The 12933-nt window shown below is 36.7% G+C and overlaps 1 protein-coding gene across 1 annotated transcript in view; it reads right to left on the bottom strand.

The window, feature by feature from the left end:
• The window catches only part of LOC131034457 (MYB-like transcription factor EOBII), a 57088-nt gene extending 44629 nt beyond the window's left edge, over nucleotides 1–12459 (bottom strand). Inside the window, exons 1-3 of the mRNA XM_057965952.2 lie at nucleotides 12339–12459; nucleotides 10251–10380; nucleotides 9994–10117 (exon numbers count right to left, since the gene is read on the bottom strand). Of these exons, the coding sequence (XP_057821935.2) occupies nucleotides 9994–10117; nucleotides 10251–10380; nucleotides 12339–12459 (375 nt within the window). The remainder of the gene's footprint in view (nucleotides 1–9993; nucleotides 10118–10250; nucleotides 10381–12338) is intronic.
• Nucleotides 12460–12933: the final 474 nt, after the last annotated feature.

Genomic DNA, 12933 nt, shown 5'->3' with positions numbered 1-12933 from the left:
GAGGATCGATCCATTGAAGTACCTTCTCAATAAAGCAACACTTACTAGGCGACTAGCCAAATGGGTAATGATCCTGAGTGAATTTGACATCGAGTATGTGGATAGAAAAGCAATGAAAGGACAAGCTATTGCAGATCAATTAGCAGATGCTCCCATGATAGATGATGTTCCTCTAAATTCAGAATTTCTAGATGAATCCATTTTAATAGTGTCACATGCAAAGCCATGGCAACTATACTTTGATGGCTCATACACACAGCATGGAGCAGGAGCTGACATCCTCTTCATAACTCCTTAAGGGGATTCTATACCAAAACTCATATCGATTATCATTTCCCTGCACTAATAATATAGCAGAATATGAGGCATTGACAACTGGATTACGGATTGCGGTTTAGTGGAAGATCCAGGAACTTCAGGTTTTTGGGGACTCTCAGCTAATAATTCGTCAAGCAACTAATGATTACCAAACAAAGGATCAAAAATTAATGCCTTACAAAAGAATGGTGGATGACCTGAAACAAAATTTCACAAAGATAGACTTTGAGTAGACACCAAGAGAGCAGAATCGAGCCGCAGATGTCATGGCTACAATTGCTTCACTGATCGATCTACCTCCAAATGAGACCCACTATGAGGTCTTGGTGGATAACATTTTGGTTCCTTCATATGAAATCATTCCTACTGAGATAATATGTGTTGTCGGTCCTGAGTCCTAGTTATATGGTTCCATTTTCACATACCTTCATGACAATACCCTACCTCCTAATCTATCCAATAACCAATGTCGCACTTTCATTCGCCAATCTTCTCGATACGTCATTATAGCTGATATCCTACATTGTCGAGGTCTAGATGGTACTCTTCTTAGATGTTTAGAAAGTGATGAAGCTCAGATTGCGTTACGTGAAGTACATGAAGGGATATGTGGTCCACATTCTAGTGGTCCTACCTTAGCTAAGAAACTCATCAAGACTGGATATTACTAGCCCAATATGGAAAAAGACTCATATCAGTTTGTCAAGAAATGTAAGCAGTGTCAACTTTATGGAGACCTCATTCATGCACCAGCACAAGAACTTCAACCAATTGCGACTCCTTGGCCCTTTTGTTAGTGGGGACTCGATCTCATAGGCAAGATTCACCCTCCTTCTTCCAACGGTCATCAATTCATTATCACTGCCATAGAGTATTTCACAAAATGGATCGAAGTCGTGCCTCTCATGCAAGTCACTGGAAAACAGATTGCTACATTCATTCTCAACTATATCATTTGTCGATACGGTATTCCTGCTTCCATTATCACTGATAACGGGCATCCCTTCAAAAATCAAGATGTTCGTGAACTCTGTGACTGCTTCCATATTTCCCATCATTTCTCCACACCATATTACCCCCAAGGTAATGGTCAAGCTAAGGCATCTAATAAAACAATCCTTAAAATCTTAAAAAAGACAGTCGACAATGCTGGCCGTAATTGGCATATCCATCTTAATCCTACACTTTGGGCCTACCGCACAAGTGTCCGCACACCTACAGGAGCTACACCCTATTCACTTGTCTACGACGCTAAAGCAATCTTGCCTATTGAGTTTGCGATAACCTCTTTATGAGTCTCTTTGCAAAACATTATCAGTGATGAAGACTATAGGGTCTCTCGCTTACAATAACTGGAACTATTGGATGAACGAAGACAAACTGCTTTTAATCATCTCAAGGCTTACCAACAATGAATGAGTCGCAGTTACAATCACAAAGTCAAGCCTCGCACATTTGAGGTAGGTGATTTGGTTCTTAGAGAAAATCCCAAAAATCAACAAGACAGAGAGAAGAAGGGCGGCTTGGTCCTTACATCATTACAGTAGCATATGAATCTGGGGCATATCAGCTCTCAACTACAGAGGGTGAACCTTTGGAGGATCCTATCAACAACATGCATCTTCACAGGTTTTACACATAGCTCTTCAGAGTATCCCAATGTCAAAAATACAAAAAAAAATAAAAAATTTCAAAAATACAAAAAAATCATAAAAACATAAAAATCGTTACTTGGTGAAAACCTGGCAAACAGGCACCTCGTGACACAAAAAAAATAAAAAAATCAAAAAATTAAAGAAAAACATTTCATCCAATGGTGAAAACCACTTTGGTGGCGCCCTAGGCAAGTACCATGGTGAAAACTGGGTCACCAGCGCCATGCGTAGAGACATTGCTCCTCCCTCCTTCAGGATTCACTTGCATCCTTTCACTCTGCACATACTCACAACCTATTCATTCATAATAAACTTACCCATTCCCCATCATGGCTTGTTATTGATCTATCTAAGATTGGTTCGCCATTCATAATAAACATTCCTTTTCACAACATTTCCGTCCATAATAAATCAGATCCTATCTATGGCTAAGGCAAATCCTATGTCTAGTGATGGGTGTGGAACTGAGAGCATCACATGTTTTGAGGAGTACAATTTCTTCTAGTTTTCTTCAGTCTATTCGCGCACAATCCACAATAAAACAGCATCTGCATCGCCAATCCGCAATAAAGTTTCGTCTTCTCTGCAATTAAGTATCAGTTTCATGGATTCAGTCAGTTTCAGATGAGACACACCAACAACAATGGGCTTCTACAAATCAAATATTTCAATAAACTCAGACAACATTATGGTTCAGTGCTATCTATCCTTTTTGTGAAAGTAAACATTGTGACCACAATCAAATAGACTTATACAAGTGACAAAAGACACTAAACTTGAGGACTACAGTGGATGTTGGTGTCGAGTCTTGGTTTTCTTTTGATTTTTATCTTTTTGGTGACATGTCTTTTAGCTTTTCCAGGATGTCTTTGACTAGAGATTCTATCTCCAGGATGTCTTTGACTAGAAAGGCGAGGATGGGGTATCATCACCTATTTTTCTTTGTTGTCTGTGGATTGTCTCTTAGTAATGCTATGACTTGTCCAAGGATATGAGGACACTGAGAGTCTACTATGAACTCGGGTATTCCTTGTTTGCAACTGTCTTATCTTCATGCAAACACGTACAATGACTTTCTAGGTCGCACATATGCCTCGATTGTCATAACCTATTTTTCCATAATAAATCTCAATGATGATAATTGACAAAGAAGTTCTTTCACTTTCATATCTTCTATCTTCCATCCCCCTTTCTTGATTGACTTCCATCGTCCTTCTCGAGTTCACGTAGCCTACTCTCACACGACTGAGTATAATGACACACCAAAAACATTTGCATCTCATGTAGTTGCACCTGCATTACCACATATAAGCATTTCATACATACATATAGGTATCAAAATGCATCACATCCTGCACACAACACATATTAGCACATTTTACATTCTCATCATGTAAATAGTTATTTGCATTATCATATTCATCTGCATTTCATACATTCACATTTGCATTGGCATAACATATTAAAAACATAAAAGAACAAAAAAAATATTGCATTTCATCATGTACATATCTGCATCCATATCATAACCATCACATAGAAACATACATCATGAAACATCTCATCACATAGGTACACATGCATATAGCTACCGCAAAGAATCATCTCATATATATATATATATAAAGTGTCATGATACAATGATGTCAAATTCATATGGCTACAATCACCCGAAGGTGTCTACATCATCATACAAAAAAGGTACACTACTGATACATAGGGAGCCCTCTATGACTATGATGAACTCCCTTCCTCGGACGCGCCTGGCCTCGATGAAATTTGAGCCCTAGAAGGACCCGCCCCAGGATCATCCCTCTTGTCCCCTCTATCTGGTGGTGGTGGAGGACTCATAACCCCACAGCTGGACGCCTGTCGCCTCTAGCTCCCTCCTGTAGTCATCGCTGTCTGCAATGGCCTACGGAAGCTCCTCACTTGCTAATCTACTAGCACTGCACCATAATAGAGATCCCACCAGTAAGCGATCTCCTCCCCTACCTGCAGGACATAGGCATATCTAGCCCCTGTGTCCTCTATTGCCTACCTCCCAGCCCTCAGTGCTGTCTCACCCTTAGTGTAGCACTGTATATCCTGGTCTCACTCCTGCTCAGTATCTCTAAGCCACCTCCTGAGTCTATCCCTCTCCCTCTCTAGCTCTTGAATCTCATCTGCCTGTCCTTGGCAAATCTCCCTTAGCTCAACCAGCTCATCCTCCTCTGCCTTGGCCCCCTATACCTCTGCCTGTGGCTCCCCCTATGCCTGTGCCTGTATTGGTGGCTGTACCTGTACCTTTACCTGCCTCTATCCCTGTCCCTGCACCTATCTGGGACCCTGTGCTATTGGCACCTGTAGTGGCAATCCACCCTGACCCCTCACAATCCAAACCTGTCTGTCCTCTCCACCCTCCCTCCACGGTGCCACCCTCTTCTCTCCAACTGCACCCCGCCTCCTCCATCGGCCTCTACCCCCATCATCTCCATCATCATCACCATCCCCACCACCATCTCCATCTAGCTGCTCTCTTGGATCTGTCAGGCATGGGAATGGATGCTCGGTCCAATACGTTGTGTACTCTACATCCATGTCGGCATCCTTGATCTCTAGCCACATATCCCAGGGTAAGGGCATCATCTCCACTGGTTGTGTAACAGCTTGATCATATGATAGCAATGGCCCAAACTGCGCCTGATCCCTGACTGTTCGTGCGTACATTCCTGAACCACATGGCATCCGCTGGATCCTGCCAAACTGCCTCTCCAGTACATAGGGCATCCGCCCAATCAAATACCTGCTCTGGAAGGTGTAGGGTAGCTCTACTGCATCATCCTCCCACTGCTCGCATCCCAGATACGGCCTCCATATAACCATATCAATCTCATCTATAGCTCACTGCCAGTACTCCAACTTGGCAATCCATGTCTGCAAGGTAATCGTATCGTATAAATGCATGAAACTACATCCGTGACCTCTATCCCTAAAGTTTATAGGTCATGTCACCAGTAGATTCTCATAGGCCCACACCTATAACAATGTGACCCCACAACCTAATCCCACTGATCCGTGGTACACAAACTGATGAAGCTCATAATGTAAGTATGCCAACACACATGGTCCCCAGGCATATCTAGTGTGCTGTGTCACCAGTGTCTCCAATGTGCTCCCCTAGCCCATAGCCAACCCTCGGGTCGCTCTATCTGGATACAAGAACCCACTGATCACTCCTCCTACCACTACCAGTAGTGCCAATCCTGTCTATGTCATGGTGTCCCATGCCACATGCCCTACCCTCATCTCTAGTCCTAGGTCTCGGAACACTCATCTCAGGGCATCCCTGTCTCCATCTCGATCATAGGGTATCAGCTCCCCATCGATCAGTATCCTCAGAATCCTATATACATCCTCCAGGGTGACTGTCATCTCCCCCATTGGCAAATGGAACGTGCACATCTCTGAGTGCCATCTCTCAGCTAAAGCAGTCAGTAACCCCATGTTCGCTCGAAACTCAGGCACATATAGAATATGTCTCAATCCCATAGCCTCAATCGTAGCTCAGTCTTCGAACGTCAACTCAGGTCGCAATCTCTGAGTCGAAGGGAATCTCTTCTATGACTCTAGCATAGGCAGATACTCCTACAGTCAAGCAAATCAATCATGTCAGTTATAGTGCCATTCACTGTTGATCACAAAATGCTACTTTTTATCTACGTACATATGATACTCTATCCTAGTGACACTCACTGTTCATCACAAAATGTTGCTATCTATCCTAGTGGTACTCCCTGTTCATCACAAAGTACTACGAGTTTTGCACTCCCTGTTCATCACAAAGTGCTACTCACATTTGCAATCCCTATTCATCACAAAGTGCTGCTCATATTTTAGTACTCACTGTTCATCACAAAGTACGATGCCTTGGTACTCACTGTTCATCACAAAGTGCCTTGATCTATCTTATCCTAGGGCCTCTGCTTGAGTGAATCCTCTTGAGTAGTTTCCTAATTGGCAACGTATGTTCTATCATAGAATTGTCAATCCTAGCCCTATTTGCTATCATATTCTTCAATAGAGGACCTGCTTGAGTGTATCCTCTCAACAGCTTATCCAATCGACAACGTATGTTCATCACAGAACTGTTGATTTGACCTAGAAGACAAATTCACTTTTTTTTGACACAAACGCACTTTCACGACATAAACATGCTTATAGACTACATAGACATGCCTGCTCTGCACAGATGTGCCTGAAAAACATAGATGTGCCTATGCTCTGCACAGACGCGCCTACCTTTCATAGATGTGTTTAAATTTCACAGACATGCTTGCATGACACAGACGTGACCGCATTCTGCATAGATGCTTTTACTAACATAGATGCACCTGGCACCAACGCAGATGTGCCTAGCGAGCATAGATGTGCCTGGCACCAATGCAGACGTGCCTAGACGTTTTTGACATTTTTTGGACCCTATCCTAAAGTGCACTTATTACCCTATCTAGCATGCATTAATGACAATATTTATTGCGATAAAGTACAAGGAGGTTTTGTGGTACTTACTGGCTCTCTTGCCTCTGCTGGCCTCTGATATCGGCAAACGCGATCGAATTTGTGAACCAATGCCATCTCTGTTGACTGCTGGTTCTCTATTCTCTCTCTGCACTCTGATCTCTCAGATGTGTGGATGACAATGAGGATGTATTTCCATCATGGTCTATCTTATAGACTGCCCTAGCCCTAGCCCTCATTTCCCAAGTCAATCTTCATTACCCTGTGACTCTGTCACTCTATCTAGTCAGTCCATTCTAGCCTTTCTTTCTTATCAAGAGATTGTCTATGATCTTTCCAAACATTTTTATCCAATCTCTCGAGGGGGCATATCATTCCCATCTTGGGGCAACTTTGTATCAGTTCATATTATCTTCTTTGAAACAACACGACAAGCCGCATTGTCTCAAAGAGGGGCAAAATGTAGACACCTAAAATTGTCCAGTCTAATTAAATAAATACTTTATTTATTTAATTATCTTTAGCCTAATTCTTCTATTAATTGAATAAATCTTTATTTATTTAATTAATTCATTTATCCTCTTCTAGCCTTATTTCTCATTTAAATAAATACATTTATTTATTTAAATTATCCTTTTCCTAAATTAAATAAATATCTTATTTATTTAATTAATCTCACTTCCTCTATTAATTAAATAAATCTTTATTTATTTAATTAATTCATTAACCTTTTCTACCTATGACACACGTCATTCATCTCTTAATTCATACCCTACCTACCCCTTTCATTATTTTATTATTTTCTTTACCTACCCTCTAATCATAGCCAACCTCTTTTACACCTCTCAATCTTATCCCTCCATTTCTTATGGTGTCTTCTATATAAGGAGATGCTTCCTTCATTATCAAGCCCGTTGACTACTTGACTACATTATGCTTTGCACTTTCATATGCGATCATACTTGCAACCACATTTCCATTCTTTGTTGAGCTCTTGTGCACACATAAAATCTGAGAGCAAATATATCAAGCAAGATCAATGGAGATAGGAAGAATGGAGATTCAAACCCTATTGGACATGTGATGGTATAATCTTTGTGATTTCATTTGATTTGCATTGTCTTAGGTAATCTTCATATGTTATGGTGGATCTTTGTTGTTGTTAGCCTAGGGTTTTGTGGTTGAATTCATTTAGCCTTTCATCATTGTTGTTTCCATTTTCACCATATACAATTATATTTTTACTTTAAGAGTTATTTTATTTTCTATATGAATATAATTTTTAATATCTATTTAAGATAGGGGTTGTCCCCGTAGTATGATGGTTTGTCATGAGCCTGTTTGTCAAGTGGTATCGAGTTTGAGACACATGCGTTCTTGCCCTCTTCTTGCAAGTGATTCACACTGTTGGCATTTGGATGACCCCCACATGTGCGATTAGATGGATTGTCGGTGTTGTTTCCACAGTGGTTGGAATGGTGGTGTTGGTTGCAGTTTTTCTAGTCTTTTCCCTTGGTCGATGTGCTTAGCTTGTTGGTGCTTGATGGTCCATGTTGGAGGTGATTTGTCCTCCCTTCCCACATTATGGTCATAACTGAGTCTAAAGTGAAAACAGGTGCTTAGCTTGTTGATGCTTGATGGTCCATGTTGGAGGCGATTTTTCCTCCCTTCCCACATTGTGGTCATAACTGAGTCTAAAGCGAAAACAACTTCAGTGCCAGCTCACTGCCGTGGGATCGACATATGATGGAGTAATAAGGGTTCATGCTTGTGGAGAGATAAGGTGTGTGTGATAGTGGAGTGATAAGATTGGTAATATTGGAGTTATAAGGAGCATTGGAGAGACAAGGTGATGTCTTGGTGTAGTAAGTGAGGATGAGGCCCCTCATTAATTTGGAGAACCACACAAGGAGATATAAGGGTCTTAGTGTGAGGCCCCTCATTAATGTCCAATGCAACGAGATATGAGGGTCTTAACGTCAAACTAATATGAGGATGAGGCCTCTCATTAATGTGGTTTCACTCGTCACCGAAGAAAACAATACATCTATTTAAGATATTTTTTTAAGAATTACATTTTATTTCACTAACAAATAGTTTTATTTAATAAAATAACATTAATTATGTTAAAAATTTGACATAGAATAAATTTGTATTGATTGAAATTTCTATTCATTCATGCCTCATTAACCTCTCCTCGTGTGAATAATACCCATGATATTGAGATGTAGAAACACCCCTACCACTAGAAGTTAAATAAATGTTAAATTGAAGTTAGAATTTTCTTAACACACTCAATTAGAGCTCTTCACATACTAAATGTGTAGTGTAAAAATATTATATAAAATACTATATTATTGACAAATCACTTACAATATTTTAAGATCATGTCTTTTATTTTTCTTTTTTCAATTGAGATTTTGAAAAAAAACAATTTAAAAATCATTCCTTTAATTTGTTCCATTAAAGTTATAATAATATTTTATATTCTTTTCATAAATAATCTAATAAAATATTTTGTTAATGGGAATTGAGAAAAATTGATCATATATTTGATATCATAGAAAGAAGGCATGTTAGAAGAAAGAAATTAACTTTATAATCATGGATATTGTTTCAATTTTTTTTTCGAGATTACATTTGATGGAGAAAGACTTGACTCACCTAATTAACGTATAAGTAGTAAACTAATTAATTGAGATGGATAAGATAGAAATAGTGTGTCGAGTTCCATTTACCACAAGATATCATTTGACTCTCAATAAAATTCACATTCATATGTGAAATACACTAAATCAGGATCAATAGAGTAGGAAGTTTCAAATTGTTCCTTAGCATAACTTTCTATTGAAATTTATTTTAAGACATTTTTGAATGTTCAAGTACATAATTCCCTACAATAACTATATCATTTTGACTAGTTCCTTCTACTTTACTAGTTCCCATAAATGAAGCTTCTTGTACTTGCATAATTATTTCTTCTTTTATACACACATTATCTAAGCCTCTATCCATCCTAAGGAATTGTTATGATTATTTTCATATGAAACAAAATAAATAATTGATGCTTGATACAAATGGTATGTCTTGCTCTGTGTTACACAACGTAAAATCTGACCCCCAATTAGATTCACACTCTTGTGTGGGATGCATTAACCCATGATTAGTAGAGAAGGAATCTTCAAATGCTCCCATTGTATAAGTTTCTATTGGAATTCCCGATAAAAATGAATGGGGAAATCTAGAAAGCTCAATTGCATCATTTCTGACCATGCCTATATCATTTTCAATGCTACCTTCTATTTCACTAAAACCTAAAAATGAAGCTTCTAGTTGTACTTGTTCTTGCACTTGCTCCATATCTCTAATCATTTCTTCTATGCTCAACTTATCCGTTGGAGTCTCTCTCTCAATAAAATCATGATTATGATTATTCTCATATGGAAGAGGACTTTTAATTGTATTGCCTATGAAATCATGTATTGCCTATGAAATCATCAATGCTTTGTGGGATGATTACTTGTTTATCTTTCCCTTGTGCTTCAAAACTATAATTTTGAAGCTTTGGTTTTAGGTGATACCTCCTATAGTTCTTTATCTCATTGTCTGTTCTCCCCGGGATCTTTTTTGCTATAAGCGACCATCTGTTGAAGCACAAAATAAATCCATTTAATAATAAATGTAGTGAAATCTCTGGCATAGCTTGGCATTTAATTAAAATATGCTATGAAGTTAAAAAAATAAATTAGAAACATAGATAAATATTAAATCATTCACCTGTTACCCCAACGGCCATGAAGGTCAATTATGATGCATTCTTCTTGGGGAGTAATGTTGCCATGCTTAATACTAGGATGAAGGTAGTTTACCCACCTCAATCTGCAACTTCTTCCACATCTCTGTAGCCCTATACAATGTGAAATGTATTGAGTTGACGTTTGATACAACCTGAATAGATGGGGGACTGTAAAATAAAAAAGAACAAAATACTATAATTTTATTTTTAAAGTAACATCTAGAGGAAAAATAATTCTTAATAAAGATTGGTATAATAAAATATTTAATTTTTTGAATAGAAGGTAAAAGTGGATTTTTGGAAGGATTGAAATTCTTTAATAAATAATATTCAATATAATCCATTTTATAACCATGAAACTAATTTAAATCCAACATGTCAACAGTAAATTACTAGCTACAAAGAGAAATAATGGTAAACTAGTTAATTTTACTTCCTAGAAAAAACTATTATTTATTTTATAAATATAAAGTCTTCAAAATTTTTAACTATGATTGTTAAACATAACAAATAAATAATTATGCTATAATAAAGTGTAGAGTCAACATAAAAACATAAAACAAAAATAAAACATTTGAAAAAGAGAAACAAAAACTATTAAAAATATAATTAAATATTGAAATAAAACTTATAAATACAAAAGTTCAAGGGGTTGAGCTTAACTAGTTAAAAAGGTTCTCACTGTGGAGACCCAAGTTCAATTCCCAATAGGGACATCTAAAGTGGAATTCTAAGTTGTGACTCTTGACCTTCCATAAAAATAAGGAAGGTCTAGGGTCAATCTAATCAAACATAATAATAATAATAATAATAATTCAAAAATTGCGGCTTCGGCCTATTACCTACCCAAAAAAAAAAACTTATAAATATAAATACAATACAATTACATATATTTATTTTCATTTTTCAAAAAATAAAAAATAAATATAAACAATATATTTATCTAAAAATATTCACAAATATTAATATATTTTAATTTATTTAAAAAATATTTATTTTATGAATATTGTTTACTTGATAATTAGTTTATTTTTTAAGTACATGAAAATTATTATAATTTTATTCATCTAAAGATTATTTTATAATTTAAGTTAATAATTATATATTTTTTTCTTGTGCTTATAGAATAAAATAAAATAATTTTAAATTAATATTTTTTAAATTTTTAAATAAATATTATTTTGCTATCAATAATATCAATTTTAGTTTGAACTTTAAAAAACTCTAATTAAGATCAAAATTATTTTACAACTAAAAGACAAAAAGTGAATAATATAATATATTATATAATAATTAATATCTTATTATCAATGTAGGGAAGGATTTACAACATGATTAAAGAAAGAAGAGTTGAATATTATATTTTAAATAGTGGAGGAAGAATAATAAATGAATGAGCTTGATTTAAATAATCTATTAAATTTGTTTGTTTTTTTAAATATTAACTAAAGTTAAAATGCAAAGAATAGTCAATAGGTCTTTGGTTTGCTAGTGAAGTTGAATGGTTTTAATGAGTTTACTAGGAATCAAGTTGTGCTTAGTTGAGTGTTAAAATACAAAGAATAATCGATGGGTTTTTGGTCTATTAGTGAAGTTGAATGGTTCTTAATAAGTCTACTAGAGATCAATCTTTCTGAATTCCGACATCATAAGAGATAAGACTGAGATCGTGCCCCCTCAATCCTTAACCAGAGTGGTTTCAGCCTAAAGACTCATGATCCCATATCAGAAAACTAAACTGATTTTAAGAAAATCTTATATTAAAAATACAAAAATAAAAACAACTAACAGATAACTGAACTAGACTGAAAAATACCTCTCTCAAAGCAACCATACTTGAACTTAAACAGTAGACCATAGATTAAGCTTATTATTGTTCTAAAAGTGTTACGCTGAAACTTTTACCTGAAAAAAAAAAAAGAAATTATATTATACCCGCATCTTTATTATAACTGACAAAATGAATAAAATTTTATTTGCATGATAGGGGATAAAATTCCTGATAATCTATGCATACAAGTAGCCTCAACTTTTAAGGAGAAAAAGTTTGTGTAAGAAGAATGGAGTACCTGCTGCCTTAGCCAAATTGCTCCAGCGGCAATCACCATAAAGTTTAATAGAGCGTAGGAGACGAATATCCTCCTCGACTGTCCATGCCCCCTTCTTTAACTTTCCTTTCTCCAATTCCATCTCTAAAATAAGAATGAGAAAGCAAGAAAGAAAGAATTATGACTCCATTAGACTCTTCAGAGTTTATACAATTTCAGAGGGCAATATGTCTGCTTCAAACCAAATTCTGCAAGTCGTTCAATGTCTACCTCCTCTGTATAAAAGCCGTGTATATGTAGACATCTAAGACAACAATTTCCTGATTTAAGAGAAACAAAAGTTGAATTCCATGTATGTGAAAGCGGAAATTATTGGACTTAGAGGTTGACCTGTGGCGGTGGCCTATTATTGTGAGTTGTACTGATCTTGTTTATGGATGCTCTTCACCAAGTAACAACAGAACGAAAATATGTCTTTCAGTGTGGAGGGCCACAAAGATTCATCCAGCCTCTTTGATTTGTACCTAAGATTTTGTGTTCGATGGGGTGGGATCCAATAGATATATGGTAGGGATAGGGAATATTTTTAACTTACATTTTAACTTATCTTTAGGGT

The sequence above is a fragment of the Cryptomeria japonica genome, chromosome 9 (genome assembly GCF_030272615.1).
Source record: "Cryptomeria japonica chromosome 9, Sugi_1.0, whole genome shotgun sequence".
NCBI classification, from domain to species: domain Eukaryota; kingdom Viridiplantae; phylum Streptophyta; class Pinopsida; order Cupressales; family Cupressaceae; genus Cryptomeria; species Cryptomeria japonica.
The sequence above is the reverse complement of the archived record's forward strand: the minus strand, read 5'-3'. Positions and strand labels throughout refer to the sequence as shown.